General features: G+C 38.6%; 1 protein-coding gene across 1 annotated transcript; it reads left to right on the top strand.

Annotated features, from left to right (window-relative positions):
• Window positions 1-1,779: 1,779 nt before the first annotated feature.
• On the top strand, window positions 1,780-7,919 carry otx1 (orthodenticle homeobox 1). Its single transcript, XM_088933960.1, has 4 exons — window positions 1,780-2,126; window positions 3,933-4,123; window positions 4,813-4,964; window positions 6,120-7,919. Exons 2-4 carry the CDS (start codon window positions 4,027-4,029, stop codon window positions 6,891-6,893), a joined length of 1,023 nt encoding a protein of 340 aa, XP_088790086.1. The 5' UTR covers window positions 1,780-2,126; window positions 3,933-4,026; the 3' UTR covers window positions 6,894-7,919.
• The last annotated feature ends 9,128 nt before the right edge of the window (window positions 7,920-17,047 follow it).

Here is a 17,047-nt window from a genome sequence, read left to right as displayed (position 1 = left end):
GGGAAACTATGTCCATCCAAATATTGGTGTGTAATTGAAATACTGCGGGTACATACTTTGACATCAGATCCGTGCAAATGTATTTGAAAACTGTGTTTTATCAGCACGCAGATAAACTTGTGTGCATAAACACACACACAGACACACGGGTACTTACATATGGGCCTATATGGGTCTGTTTGTCAGTGTCTGTGTAAAAAAACACCTCACGTAAGAACTTTTTTTTTTGTTTTCAAACCTTCTGTGCCTTTGTAGCGGCACCTTTGTTCTTAAAAAAAAAGTGCTCATGTCGATGACTTTTTGGATCTATAGAAGAATCGTGTAAACCCTGCCTTTGATTAGACGTCCTATATAGTCAAAAATGTAATTTCGTTCGTCTGGCGGTCACTGTCTTTGAACATTAGCTCGCTTTCAGCTCCGGCTTCAATTAGAATGAGTTGATTTTGCGAGATCAACAATAGGAGCGAGCAAAGGCTTATTAGGGTCCTCAGAACATATCCCGACCCTTTGAGAAACAGTTAAGGAAACAGTGTGCCCTCCATGATATTCTGTTACCGTATTTTATTGGCATTTCTTTAGGAAAGTGACGCTTGAAAGGTGCTTTCTTTGATACCCAGCCACTGAGCTTTCTTGCCTGATTTCATTTATTTTCTGGTGTCGGTTGGGTTTTTCTCGTCCTTTTCACTCTCCCCTCCCAACCGCTCTGGTAAAAGACAGTCCCTATTAAACTTTACGCTGACTATTCTGAAATGTAATTCTAAGTGGGGGATTAACTCATCATCAATATTCATGAGATGGTTGCTAAAATAAAAAAAAATGTAATACAGATTGTTTCGGCATATTTACTAAAACAGAAATAATGCGCACTAGATTTGAAAGGACATTGGTCGACAGATCTTGGCACCAATATGTTACACCATCTCCATGTTAAATCAGCAGAAAAAAAAACAATTACTCAGGATTTTAGTTAATAGGTCGTTCCAAAATAAAATAAAGTTAAAGTTATACTACTTTGTTACTTTGTTAGAATATGGACATATGTAAGGCACAATTTCATGATCTAAAAGAAAATTTAATTTCGCAAAAACTTTGCTCCCAAACCTATAGTAATTTTAATACGTCTACGTTTATCACATTAAATACACATTAAAGTCCCGTAGCAAGTGCCTAATTCTTAAAACTAGCTTAATTTTACATTTGATAAAAGCCGCTGTATTTTTGTAGGTGGCACGAAGTATAAATTCTCCACTGCGAAAAAAAATCCGTAACATCTGAAGAAATCTCATGCACCTAACCGTTTCAAGAGATCAAGTAAAATCTCCAGATTTGATCTTTCCTGCTCAAATAACACGTGTACAGGCCCCTCTTTCGCCAAATTCCGTATCTGTTAAAAATAATCCTTAAACAGAAAATACTGTAAAAGTTAATACTTCTTTTAAAGGTTAGATTTTCTCGTTCACGCTCGCAAATCGACAACTTTCCGCTACAACCTGACAGAAACACTCTGTTTTGTTGTCTTTAGCGGCCCTCAGTTCAGTGGCTAACGAAAATGCAACAAAATAAACACCAATTCATTTTTAAAACATTTTCTATCCCCCTCGTCTTACTTTGCAGGTTTATGTTGTTCCCAGTATGAAGGGGAGGGGCTTCCCCCTAACTCTTTTCAGTTATTGACTCGTTGCAATGTCAATCATGGGAAGGGCGCTCACGGATTGGTGCGAGGGGGCGGTTCCGCAGGTGTCTCACACTCATAGAAGGGCAGGGCGGAGAGAAGGTGATCAATCTTCATCGGTCTACATTAGCAATCACCTTAAACACAGTGGAAGACATACATTGCGGCCAAGGTAATGCGTTTGATTTATTTGGTTTTCCAACCCGGAAACTTTCACTGATTGCAGCAGTGAAACGACGGCGAACACGTGCGGTTTGCCAAGTGTTGGTACAGAAACGTAAACGCACGACGGTTTTTTTTTTTAACCATTAAAAAGTATAGCGAATGATATAGGTAGTTTTAAATTCCTTCTTTTCTTCCACCTTGCTGAATCCCAGACTTCTTCACTTGCTGGATATTGTTCTATATAAATACGCTTCTTGTTGACCATCGAAAAAAAAGAAAGAAATTGAAGGTAAGTTTGCATGGTTTCATCTAGTTGTTTCGCTTCAGAAATTTGCCGTGTATGAACACGACTCGCATAGCTTGTTTTTTTTTGTTTTGTTTCTTAAAGTTTACCATATAAGTGGTTTTAATATGCAACATAAACTCACTAAATTTTCTGAATGTTGGGCATTAATTGTGTTAATAATAATGATAGGAGAATTAAATTAATCTTCTTAGTGTACAATACGTCTTTCGATAAAAGTTACACGTAGGCTAGCCTACGTACGGTCTGAGAAGCCTGCTGTTCTGTCTGTGCGCTCTAGAGAAGGTGTTTAGCTGCCCCGAGAACAATTTAAAGATCCCAATTAATGTGCACAGCAAAGAGTATGGGGAATTTAAAACAACTTCGATCTTGATGTGAGAATTGTTTGGACTGCTTTTTTATATAGCCTATATATTTATTCCCATGGAAATGGATAATTATAAGAGACCGATTGCCCATTAAAAATGTTGAATCTACTTAGTAGATAATTGGAGAGGCGTGTTTTGGTTTTTGTTAATTTATTTTGCTGATAAGACCCCTTCTTTAAATGGTCTCCCTGGAGGTCTAATCTAAATTGTAATTGAGTTCATTTGCACGGAGCTCTCGCCTTTTCAATCTAGTTTATCTCCGTCCTGTGGAGCTGCAAATGCAGTTTAAGAAACATCTAAATAGACAGAATACGCCAGGTTTACTGCCGGTTCATTTTCACAGCACGGGACCAGATCTTATCTTGATTAGGAGGGGGAGTTCTAGTAGTTAACAAAATAATTGAATCGAAAATACGATATTGGCAGGTTTAGGTTTCGAAGAAATGCGAATACATTTTAAATGATAAAGAATGTTGGAAACAACATGTCGTTCAGATGTATAACTGTACCTTGAAGCGTTTTTCCTTTATCTGCTTCAGCTGGAATTTAGTTTATAACTGGAAGCCTTTAAATTCCTGTTTATTAACAAATTAACGTGTTCAATATTACTAAATAATTATGAATAGTGGGGTATTTGTGGAAGATGGTGGCCATATTAGAAAGTCAAATTAATTCAGTAACGTGACACTTTTTTTTTTGGAAATTCTTAATTTACGATTTAAGATGTACATGTTTGGAGCTTATTTCAGTATAATGTCATTTAAAAATATGAATTTGTATTATATTACAGTAAAAGAACAATTCCAAAGTGGAGAGCTATAGTTCGTAAATATCTCGCTGCTGAAAAACTTTTTATTTGGCTTTATGACCTAGTTAATATTACCAGAATTTCACATTTCTCCTGACAGTTTTTACAACACTGAACTACATTTCCATCAAAATGAAGTTTGACACCTACATACAAAAAATATTGGAGTGTTGGTTGTATTACACAGTGCTTTCTATTTGTCGAACTTCGCTGTTTGAGGTGTTTTTAATACAATAAATAATAAATAGGTTAACAGTAATATTTTATGCCATTGATTCCTTCTTAGAGCAATTGTATTTTTTCGTACTTAAAAAATGGGGTCGCTTCATCAAAATTGACATTCTGTTGAGTGCATAAACGCGTACCTCACCCCGTGTTTTGAATTCTTAAAAGTACTTTCCTCATTTTTGTGACCAAATTGATTGAAGTAAAATTTCAATCACTTCACGACATTTGTAAGTTACAGACTGCCAGTCACGAAAATGCTGTGGGCACGGCTTTAACACCAAGGCTTGTATCCTTTCTAGAGAGTTCAAATGCACCGTGTTGAATTCTAGCAGAGAGATAGTAACTTGAATGAAGAATTTAATTGATTTTTTTATGATTATTTTTCAGTGCTTTCAATTGATCGCCCTATTGACCCGGAGTTTAATATAAGAGAATATAGAATAATTGGCAAGATTTGGAGGAACCTGATAAAGCCTTTAGCATGATGTCATACCTCAAACAGCCCCCGTACGGTATGAACGGGCTGGGGCTGAGCGGGACAGCTATGGAGCTACTACATCCTTCAGTGGGATATCCAGGTAAAGAGAAGAGAAAAATCTAAATGCATGGTTTGTGCTCCAGCTTCAGGCTTATTCGTTCTGTAATCGCACTATTTTTTCCCCCAAATTAAAAGAGAAGAAAACTTTTAGGCCCAGAGCTATGATTTAATGTTAATATTTTGGTCTTTGTTACCGTGTCTAAAAGCCTGGGTTTTTTTTTCTTTAGGAAGTGCCGACTAACATGAGTTGGCCATGATTTTGTATAAAAACCTGTCTTACCTTTTCTTTACTATCATAAACTTTGCAGACTGTGACACCTGCATGAGGCCGGCATCAGATTCGGGTTAATTATTAACGAAGGCCTGCCTCATGAAAAATTAATCTGAAGCTTCGAAATGTTTCCTGTTGTTTATTTTTACACAGAATGAAAAAAATGTACTGTATTTTAACATTTGTAGCCTTCTCGAAATGGCGTTGTAATAGCGAGACTGATTTTCCGCAGGTACAGACATTCAAAACAGCGCCAAAAGACTTTTGCATGTTCAGAATTGTAAAGAAACCATTTTACTCCATGGCTAACGAATATGATCTGTGGAGGGGTAATGCGAGGTTTTGTTATCCTTTACATTACACCAGTTGTAAAACGGCAGACTGTGAGTCTCATAGCATGTTAAATGTGCAATAAAAAGAAAGCGCGGATTTATGAAATATTTAATATTGCCTTCCAGCGACCCCGAGAAAACAGCGTCGGGAGCGGACTACTTTCACGCGCTCACAGCTGGACATCCTGGAAGCGCTTTTTGCGAAAACTCGTTATCCGGATATTTTCATGAGGGAAGAGGTGGCGTTAAAAATCAACTTGCCCGAGTCAAGAGTACAGGTATTTTAAATGCCGCTGTTGCTACCGTTGGACTCATCTGATTAAGAGCACCGTATTTGAATGTGTTGTACGCAACCATTTTACATCTCGTTTTGAGAGCACGGTGCAAAATTGTATCGGGAGGGGGGGGGGACTTTCTATTATTCGCTCAGTGGCCCCCTCTTGCGCTTATTATCTGTAAATATCCGGGAAATAAGCGAAAAGAATTCTCAAGTCAACGAATGAGTTATGTAAAAGGCATAGACACTGGCTAAATATTCAAATATCTTCGTAACATTTAGTCAGCACGAGTTCATGCGCTGCAGAACCGAGGGTGTGAACCTTAATCTTGCAATGGATAACGGTTATAACCGATCAATAGTTACTTCCCCTGCGGTCTCAGAAGATATAGATATTCATAGAATTTTATTCGTTTTGTTCATGGTATATCAAATCATCGAGCTGAAGTAAACTTATCTCACATGGTGTTTTACCCTAGATCTATTGCATGACGCGATTTATACTGTGTTAGAGTTGACCGCTCCTTCGTGTTTGTCTTTTTCATTTTCAAGTAGATCATTCTTTCCATTTATATTTTTTTTTACTCGTCATTTTACATTCATTTTTTTTGGCCAGACGTCGGTTTCAAATAAACATTTTCATCCCGTTTCGTTATAGACGGCCTTGAATTAATTGCGGATACGTACTTAATGGGAAACGAACAATCTGTTGCTTGACGGTCATTTCCCCACCAGCGAGGAGAGCCACAGTCTTTAGTTCTGGTAAACGTGTAAATCGGGCCTTTCCGACAGATGACCACGAAAGTTCATACTTTAAAAGTCCTAGACTTTTCGGAGTGTCACAATCAAAACTGCTTCTCACAGGGATAACTGAAGTCTGGAATAGAGCAGAACTGGGATAAATAATATAAAGAATAATGCGGGATGCCTCTGCAGCTCATTGTTCTCCAAAGTGCGTGAGGAAATTGTTCATGATTAGGCCAACCTCATGAATAAGGGGAACTTTATTCAAAACAGAAGTCAGGAGCACTTGTATCATATGAAATATTGCCAGCAGTGAAAATGTTAAGACCAAAATGCAAAACAATTTAGCAGACCTTACACATGGCTTTTGTTTGGGGGCCTGTTTTAAAGCTCTGCGTGTTTGCCCCGCCAGGTGTGGTTTAAGAACCGCCGGGCCAAGTGCCGACAGCAGCAGCAGAGCGGCAGCAACGCCAAGGCCAGGCCGGCGAAGAAGAAGTCTTCCCCGGCGCGGGAGAGCACGGGCTCGGAGAGCAGCGGCCAGTTCACCCCTCCGGCCGTGTCCAGCGCGGGCTCGGGCTCCTCCTCCTCCTCCTCGTCCTCGTCGTCCTCCTCCTCCTCCTCCTCCGGCTCCAACTCCTCCGGCCACGCCGGCCTCAGCAGCACTTCCGCCTCCATCAGCACCCCCGTCTCGTCCATCTGGAGCCCGGCCTCCATCTCTCCCGGCTCGGCCCCGCCCTCGGTCTCCATCCCCGACCCCCTTCCCCCGACCAGCGCCTCCTGCATGCAGCGCTCCGTCTCCGGGGCCTCGGCCGCCTCCTACCCCATGTCCTACAGCCAGGCGACGGGCTACAGCCAGGGCTACCCGGGCCCCTCGGGCTCCTACTTCAGCGGGGTAGACTGCGGCTCCTACCTGACCCCCATGCACTCTCACCACCACGCTCACCAGCTCAGCCCCATGGCGGCGTCCTCCATGTCCGGACACCCCCACCATCACCTGAGCCAGTCCTCGGGCCACCACCACCACCACCACCACCACCAGGGCTACAGTGGCGCAGGGCTGGCCTTCAACTCCTCGGACTGCCTGGATTACAAAGACCAGACCGCCTCCTCTTGGAAGCTCAACTTCAACACCACGGACTGCTTGGACTATAAAGATCAGGCATCCTGGAGGTTCCAGGTCTTGTGAATTCAAGGTGTTTTTTTTTTAATCTTTTAAGACGAATAAGTCTTGACGAACTTGAATTGTCAGAGACGTTCAAATAATTTTTTGCCCCCCCCCCCCCACACTCCTGCCCCCCGCCTTTCCCTTTTAAAGAAAACAGAACCAAAACTTCTCTTGCTGGGCACAGCTCTGGCCTGCGTTATCGACCTTTTTGTTTTCTTCCAGTTTTAATCCCCTTTTAATCAGTGACGAATCTAAAAGTCTGTGGACCACCGAAAATGCTGGACAATTATTATTATCATTATTTTTTAAAAGCAAAGATTTGTTTAACCAAACTGCAGCGAGAAGCCCGTGCGTCAAGACTCTCGGTTTTCTTAGGTCTTGTTCATGGAGAGTAATTTCTCACACAGGAACTTTTTAAAAACTCTCGGTCTGGTGACCCCCCCCCACCCCCCCAGTCCAGTTCAATTGTGTATAGGTTTTTCTTCGTATTCTGTTATTTTTAGGAAGAACAAAAATAGACAGCTGCATAAAGAAGCTGAAATTTTGTAAATATGTATTTGGGTCCATTACAGTGACCACGTTTAGTTGGTGTTGCTGGATTGAAATTGTTTAAGAGCAACGACAAAACAGTCAAATGAATTGTCCCTGAATGTCCAGAAAATCGGCTGTAAATGTCCAATATCCAAGTAGGATTCCTTTTGTGGCGAACAATCATAGGTTATTGCCCAGGAAAACAAAAAAAATATATTGATTATATTGGATTTCCATTCAAGCTGCTGTTTTTCAAATCTTAAAAAAAATTAAAACGATATCTAGTAAACCTTAGATACATTGTCTAATAGTGATGTATGTTGCCGACTCATTTTTAATAGCAGCACTTGAACATCTTTGTTAATTATGACTGATTTGTCCTTTTTTTTATAATGAGCAAAAAAAAAAATGTGGATTAGACATACAATTTCGGTATGCCAGTGAAATGTTGAATGTATTTAAGGCAAACGCCCTTACATTCATGTCCATAAAATAAAGATCAGTTTAACAACAAAATATCCAAAGTGATTTATTGAGTTGTAAATGAATGGGGTGGTGTTTCTCGGAGCGCCCAAACCAGTCGGTGTCGTGAAGAACAATACCTCGCAAATATCTAGACGTGTTGATCGATAAAATAACTAATATCTAGAAGTTTCAAGTGAATCGATCATCTCTTCTCTAAATTGTTTTCCTTCAAGCGCTAATGGAGGTTTTATATATATATAAAAAATAGAACGTAATCGAACTACTGCCGCGGTTATTGCAACATTGAAGTTTACTAAATTGAAAATTGTCGCGAACTCTCTGGACAAAAAAAAATAACAATATTGCCATGAACTACTCGCAATAAAAGTCCGCTACAAAATAGCGTGAGGCCAAAAAACCGATCGTTAAGTTCAACTATTCAGTTTTGCCTTCTGGAGACGTATTACAAAACATTTTTATTGGGGAAAAAAATGTTTTGCTAACCTCATTACATATATATATATACTGTATATAATTGGCCAAAATATTTTTCTTTAAAATTGTAGGCTTCGGCCATACCTATGTGACAACCGTACAAAGCGAAATAGGAATGAGCAGATTCTCACGCTCTGGCCTGACACGGAAAACGGAAAGGTTAATGCTACAGCAGAACTTTTGATTCGATCGGATTATTTGGGGTTTCGTTTTGTGTCAGATTTCTGAATTGATTCCGTTTTCTTTATGTAGCTGCGTTTTTTTTGCCACTTTTATTCGTGATTTCGGGCGCAATCAAACTTGTTAAAATCAATGTAGTAGCGCGTCTATATGGACGTTCATTTTGTTTTTAATTTTTGGGGCTGCACGTCTTTTTAAAGTATAGATTTGTGAAATTAACCCTTTGCCGATTGCATCTTAAACGCTAATACGTTTTCCTGATTTTTTTTTTTACCTCTATGTAATGCAAGTTTCAGAACAAAAATCAGAATTAGTGTCCATTTTTAGGAGATGCTGGATCTAGGCTAAATGAGAAACGTCCAAGCAAAGTTTCAGACCTTTGTTGGGCATATGTACAATCGCACATAAAATAAAAGGGCCAGTTATGAGGCGTTTACGGTGCTTAGGCTGTATAGAACTGGTCAGATTTATCTGAAGTAACCTAAAGCAATATTACTACTTAAAATACTGTGATTATGTGGGTGGGGTTAGGTGATCGGGTCAAATGTGAGGAGAAGTATATGAAGGAAGATGATGCTGTCAGGCAGTATTATTTTTTCTTTAAAGCCAGTTGTGCGTGTTCTCGGTTGTTTTTACGTACATGTTCTAACAATGAAAAAATACTTGGCTAAACATGTTTATCGTGCTTTGCCCAGATCTTTGAAAACAAACTCGCTGAGGGCAATAACTATCCCAGCACAAAAGATCACTATATTTTGTCGCTGCTGTTATTTGACAAAATCAGCCATAATGGAACTGAAGTTGGGGGGGGTGTTACGTCAGTATGTCTAATCAGTTGACGAGGGGAAGACTATTCCAAGTCACTTGATATTTAAAAGAAGTGCCTCTCAAGATGGCAATGAGCAGGTTTTGCTGGAGAAATAATGAAATGGGATCACCATGTTTTCAAAGGCAGCTCGATTTTAAATTCCCGAATAAGTATACATTTAAATCACCCTCACACCCGAAGAAGGCTCCACAGCCGAAACGTTGTTTTCTTTCTTTACTTTTCAGCAGGGAATAAACCTATTACTTGTTCCTGTACATTTAAATCGCGCCCTTTTCCTTTAACTCGAAGTTCCTTTAATTTTTTAACACCTCTACTGTTGTGAAGTTCTTGATCGGCAGGGCTCATATACGGAACCCCCGAAAGCAAACGAAATGGACAAACCAAAGAAAAACAAAATATTTGCTCGTTGGTGCGCAGGTTCTTTTTGTATTATCATGGTAATGTTTAATTTTGTTTATCACGGTAAGGAAAAAAATTAACAAGACAAAAGCGCACGAATTCAATTAACACCAGCCCGTGTTCTTTGTATGTTAATTAATATCGTGTACCAGCTGAACAAATAAAAGAGTTAAACATTCCGCCCACGAGAACGTAAAATTTGTTTGCGCTGCCGCAAAAATGCAAAGAGCCACGGTGCGCTGGCTGTATACTACTGCTGATTCCAGCCCGCATTTAAACACGACAGGATTCTGCCAATTCGCATCAAATAAGGTCAATTAATGTTTTTAAGGAATTCAGTTACCGTTGGAGATTAATTCTGCAGTTCACGGAGAACTGACGCACCTGCCGGGTTACTCTGCTGGCTAGATGATCACTTTTGCGGTCCTTAAATACTCCTAGAGATTTTTTTTTGTGTTTGCGCTTAATTTTAAAAGTTATCCTGAATTCTTTATAAAAACGATTTAAGTAACAATATCGCAATTGAGTCCGAGTTTGATAGCTCCCTATCAAGAATCTGGTCGCTGGTAAGTTTATTCTAATTATTAATTGAGCCCAAACTAATTTTGGTTTAGCATTTACGTTTATGTTTATGCTACGCTTTAAAAGCAACTTTAGTACATTTCTATATTTAAAGGGATGCTTATTTTTAATGTTTTCCATTGCTACGCGTACAATGTCAGGTAAATGAACTCATTGTTAGGGGGAAATGAATTCTATGAATCGAAAAAAGACGAGCCTTTGAAAACCGACCTTTCCAAATTAGTGGGCATAAAATGGAAGAATTTGGGATGCATTTATACGAGGAAAAAATTAAATAATTCCAGTTATCAACGGGCTCCTTGGCCCATCTAAATAGTTTACTTTGTTGGATAATTATAGTTGTATTGTTTTTTCCAGTAGGCCAACTTGTTACTCTGAAAAACATGGATACACGGATTTAAAAACCAAAGCCAAACTGAGCAAGAGGTCAATGAATCTCTGCATGATATATCGCGTACGGTTTTTTCAGTGCAGTTTTGTGGCTTTATGCGAGCGTCTCAGTCATTTTCACGAGTTAACCTTAACAAATACGATACAGCAAACTCCCTGAACATGGGTGAAAATGTTCAGTAAGCTTTCACTTGGGCCACGCTTCTGAGTCTCTAAAATATATATATATATTAAATTAAGGTTTAAAATCTAGACTCGAAAGAACATCGAAAAAATAAACGTCTGGCTGTAAAACAAAAAATGTACCGCATGAAAATGTGTACATAAAAACGCGTACGGTAAATAGTGAAATAAAAGATCAGTTTGATCACACGATTGTTTAGTATGCGACTATTTTAGTTAAGAAGTTTAAAACATAAATAATTTAAATTGTGTTGACTGTTGCGTGATTTATTTTGTCCGCTTATCCCAAGTGTTAACATTTCTAACTGCTTTGAGGTATTAATGCAACACGTTACCATTGCGGAGCGAAGGCGCGCAGCTCGGAGCCGCAGGTAAAACCACAGCGCAGTTTTGACATATCCTCGCCAAAGACCTACGCTATCGCACTGTCGTCCTTTCTTAATTAACACGAATTCCCACCCGATCGTTTCATGAATTGCATTTTTAACGTCTACCTGTTAATTGTCATTCCATTATTAAAAGATGATCATCTATTCAGGTCAAATCTAACTTGTGGCGGAAAATGCACAGGAAGAATTGCAATTAAATATTTAAATAAAATCTGCACTAAAGCTAAACTTCAACAAGTGTCTGTTTTAGCTTTTATACCAGAGCTTCTTAGACCCTGAGCCCCAAGTTCGCATTACTCACTGCGGCGTATACCAGCGCACAGGGATTGGATGGTGGGCGTCAGGTGACCCACTGAAAGACTGGAGCGCATTCCTGCAGTTAATGACTTCTTCTTCATCACCTTATAGAACCATCACAGCATCTCCCTGCTAGCCAGTGATGTTCAACACACGTACCATTAGTTTTGTTTTGTTTTTTGGACACAAGCTAGATACAGTATACAGGGCAAAAGAGGAGCCCGTCAGTAGGAAAATTCTAAATCAGCGGAAGTACATTTCTTCCTGCTTGAGCTGGTATCTATATTAATCTTGGGTTTAATCTGTCAATCAGAGCTGCAGGTGAGGCACCAACATCAAATGCTGTCCTTTTCCTGGACAGGATAACCCTGAGAATTCAGAGGAAAGTTTGATGCTATGCATGTTTGGTCTTTAAGTATCCTTATATTGTCCAAGGCTATGCTCTGTCCAGAGATCACAAGAAATGCAAACCTCTATAGTCTAATATTGTCCCTGTGGGATTTAGTGATAGGTCTTGTACAAAATATTCTTTGGAACTCACTTTGTAATGAGCAGAGGGAAAACATGTTAGAACCAATGGTCCATACATCATCCATCCAGTAAATCTGACCAAAGAGGTTGAATTAAGGATCCAGTTCTTCATTGGTCTTTTGGTGTCATGAGAAGGTACTGCAGAACAGGCCTCTTGTGTTTTCAAAGGTTTGGTGGGCAGGGCAAGCTGAAGTTCTCCCTCCTCTTTATGTCACACATCTTAACATGAGACTGGTGAACTGCCAGAAGCAAGAGGAGTGTTATTTCCCATGAAGCTGTCTGGTGTCATCGACTCCGACCACAACTACCCTTCAGTTCAGTTTCAGGGCAGACCAAGAGGAATCTAGACAAGATGGTGGGATGCTACTGCTGACAGAAGCAATTGTCACTGTAGTTTCTCCTCCAATCTTGTTACAGTACATCACGTTCCTGTTTGTCCTGCATATCCATCAGGCAGTGATGCTAGTGGTCTTTCAGGAAGTATGCAAAGGTTACCAGCACTGGGAGTTTAGGGCATCTTCTGAATCTACAGTGGGGCTATGGGAGAGAGGAAATAGCTTCTTCTCAGGTAAAACATAACCTGAGGTCACATCAGGACATGTTGTAACACCCTAGCATGAACCAAGAGGTTTGGATTTTCGGTATTTTTTAAACTCACACGTGCTTAATACTACTGTGAAGTAGACAGTTGCTAATATTTGGTCTATTTAATTAAAAAATAAACTACATTCTGTATATTGTACCTTCTGTATATTGTTCTTTCTTTATCCCGCAATACAAAATATTGACTCAGTCTTTTGTCCAGGATTGCTTCTGTCTAGCAAATGCAAATATGTATTTATTTGATGCAATGAAAACACTTGTGAATCTTCTGCTTGCATAAATGTTCAGGGAATGAACTCATAACAGCCTTTTGCATGTTTAGATTCTATCTGCTTCAGTTTCGGTCTTAAGCCTTAAAGAGATGTTTTGGAAAGATGGAGGGATAGCAGTCTTTTTGCAAAGCTGGGAGTGACAGCTTCATTCGAAACCAATCTGATCTTGGGCCTCTGCCCACAGAAGCCAAATTCTGTGCGTTTTTTCTCAGTCCAGCGCGACCACAGCTCATGAGGAACATGCGGTCAGGGGCAGTTAGGCCTTCCTGACATGGAACATTGGGTCATCAGGAGGCCACCACAATAAATGGGGCTCAGGTATGTACTTTGTTCTGCCCCCTGGTGGGCTGTGTAGGATACATGTAATTTATATTTAAAGACCTTGAACACAAATGGGTCTTAGAGGCAGGTTTTAATTTTAATAATAATAATAATAATAATAATATATATATATTGCATGTTTGACCCTGAAGGACCCCCTGGCTGAGAGTAACAAAAACAAATGATTAAATAGCTTTGCAGAAGTAACCATTTCTCTTTACAAAAAAAGACTTAAGAAAATTATAAACCAGAGGAGGTCATTTGACTCACCTTTCTTGAAGTATCAGCTCAAACGGATTTATTATTAATTTCTAAATTGAGTTAACCTACGGAAGATTTTGGACCAATGGTAAGGTGTTTATCAATCACTATATAAATGCCTTTAACTACTACCGTTGACTTGCATTACACATTTCAATGAGGGAAAACATTGTTCTCAGAAATGAAATTCTAAACACAGCTATTACAAAGCATCATCCAACAGAGTACATCAGTATCACAATGAAGTGGGACTTAGTCATGAAGTCTCAGTAAAATGGGGAGAAGATGTGCAGCTCTAAAGAACCATTTGGCAAATTGTATCATCCATATGGTAAATTATCATAACATGTAATCAGTTAATGCCATGATCCGAAAATATTTATATTACTTTCTATGACATCGCCTGTTTGTCATGAGAGCTGTACTTCTTAAGCTTCAAAATAATTATCTCTACTTAAAACAGTGAACTACTTTTAGAGAAGGGAAATTAGAAACAAATTGTTACAAATTGTTTAGCACAAATGGCTTACACTTTATGGTATTTTGTTTGCATTTTATATTTTTCCAGATGCGAGGTATCGCACATTCTATATTAATTTACATTAAGTAACAATTAATAATCCCTGACTGAGTCCTTTTTAGAAGGTTTTCATTTAGCTCTTCCCGAAAAAGATACAATATGATGCTTTTTTCCCCCTCTGACAATGTGCTTTACAAAAGCTTTGCTCTGTGCTAAAACACTGAAGATCTGGTGGCCTATGAGAGTGATCTCACACAGTGATGAAAGCCACTTACCTGTTGCTCACGATGTGCACTGCACTGATTCAATTCATTGATACAACACCATATTCATTAAATTTCTTATGGGATTTCTGTTACTTTATACAGGGCAATCTGCCCTCCAGGGGGTCAGGCTCCTTATCTACCTGGCTGAGATAATGCCCTGCACCTGCAAAAATCATGTTCTGCTGTTTGTCATTTTTATTTCATTACCTCTGTCCAATGTACTGAGTCTTTTAAAAGCTAGTAAATAGTATATAATGTGGTACCCGATTTCACTAATCATACAGAGCTATACTGGATTAAAATAAATGCCTTGCTACCTTTTTAGTTATTCATGAAGTTATTCAAAACAAAAGAGTTGTTGTAAGAAGAGCAGTCACAAAGATGCGAGAAATTCGGTATTTGTTATTACTATTATTAAAAGATTTTATTAGTAAAAGAAAAATAACATTTGTCTCTGAGTGTTTATGTGTGTGTGAGACAGTGAAAGATTATGATTGACCTTAAGGAGCAACAGAGAGGCTACGATTATGTTGTTACCTCCTGCTAGATTTGAAAACTAACCAAGAATGTCAGAACTTGGATGAGTTACTGAAATAAAATCACACCCGCTTGCTTGCACACTGCTAGAAGCATTCTCTTTTTCAGCATTCCTTTTCCAGATTTACTCTGGTGTTTAATCTTACAGCACCCTGCCCAGCATAAAGTCTACATATTAAGTTCAGTAGCTCTTTTCCTTAGTCTTAAAATATAACAACACACACACACCTAAAATTGTATTGCTATATTTAAAGACTAAGAAGTGAACATTATTATTAGGAGAACATTTATGAAAAAGCATAAATGTTCACTGCTAATCCACTCGTTGAAAACAACTCCATCTGTGAAGCTAGACATATACATACAGCTCTGTATCATGCACAATTAGGTTGCCTCGACTATATATATATTAAATGCACTGTATAAATAGTGTACATTAATATGTTATTAATTAAGACATTACAGAATACCCATCTGGGCTTCAGTAACTCCATTCAGAAAAGAGAGCTGCAGGGAAACTTTATGCTCACGTGTCTGTTAACAAAGGTTAAAAAAAACAAATTGTTGTTAAAGGGCAGCTGCAAAAACAACAGCAATAAAACAGCTTTTTTTCCTTCTTAATCTCTGTCATGTAAAAACCTCCTTTAGTAACTAATGGTGTGCTAAAAGTCAGGAAAAGCATCTGTTTTAGGAATGTAATAATAACAGATGGCCGGTCTGTATAAAAATAGCATCAGAGATATAATCCGCACTTACACAAATTGTACGTGCCTAAAGGTTTAAGTGCTTCATGATAAGTGATTTGCACACTGAAACACATTTTAATTTGCTGAACTAGGTTTGCAAATGGGAGGGAGCTGTTTGGCAGTCTAAAGAGTAACACAGTGCCGTACAGCACTACAGTGAAATTAATGGAAATCTTCCAATCTGTACTGCCAGTTCAATCATAAAGTGACCCTAAGCGAGCTTCCAGGAAAATCAAGTGGTATCAATATATCCTTAATAGATTCTACTGATAAAAAAAGTGACAGCTACACACTTATACAGTCGGCTTACAAGTCAGGAATTGTGACATTGACAGAAATGATTAATCTACCTGTAGGGATACGGAAAAGGGAAAGAGGGAAAAAACACACACACAAAGAAATAACTAAATCTATAATCTGTAATGTACCTTGCCCCTGATTTTGACTCCAAAAAATGACATAAACAGATTTTAATAAAATAAAAAATGCCACCAGATTTAGAAAAAAAACATAGCCATCCTGATCTTCTGTCCATTTCCAGCATCACTTCTTGTATATTTTTATATGGAAATCCTCTTAGAATGCAAAGTAAATAGATTACGATACAGTGAAGGATTATGGATCACTGGCTGCTGTCAGATTAATCCTCAGTACAGACCATCAACAACACTGACACAACCATGGCTGCTGTTCAGGAAATCAGCTCCAGTTGTTACATTTTTAAAGGTGCATGCAGATATTTCCTTGAATAACTTTTTCAAAATCACATATCCAAAAAAAAAAAGGTTACAGCAACACTTAAAGAAACAAGGAGTGATAGCAAACAGCTGAAAACGAATACTGCAACAGTAATTTTCAAATGTTTTACTAAACTGTCTCAAGTACATTTAGCACAAAGCGTTCAGAAAACACATATAGAAAGGTATGTAGTGCGTATCAATGTTTTATTTTCATTTAAAGATTTATTTCACATTTTAATTACATACATGCAACATACATGCACATGCAGTATTCTGACAAGTTGTAGATCTTTGTCACAGTGCAGGCTGCAGTGTGGAGGAGTGGTTAGGGCTCTGGATTCACAACTAAAGGATTACAAATTCAAATCACAGGTAGGGCACTGTTGTTGTACCCCTGAGCAAGGCATGTCATTCAGATTGCTCCATTAAAACTGTCCAATCTGTACAAAAATAATACGATTTGAATGAAAGGGCTAACCAATTGAATAATAACTTCAAAATATTGCTTGTGAATTAAGAAAATAACGAAATAAATAAATGTTGCTTTTAGTATTTGTAGGATTCAAGTCTATCTGCACAAGCATTCATGCATTGGTAATGTTTAAAGGAGAAAAAAAACTTTTGTTCCAAACCAACTA

The sequence above is a fragment of the Atractosteus spatula genome, chromosome 15 (assembly GCF_055471065.1).
Source record: "Atractosteus spatula isolate fAtrSpa1 chromosome 15, fAtrSpa1.hap1, whole genome shotgun sequence".
Lineage (NCBI taxonomy): Eukaryota > Metazoa > Chordata > Actinopteri > Semionotiformes > Lepisosteidae > Atractosteus > Atractosteus spatula.
This window is presented reverse-complemented; position numbering and strand designations above follow the sequence as displayed.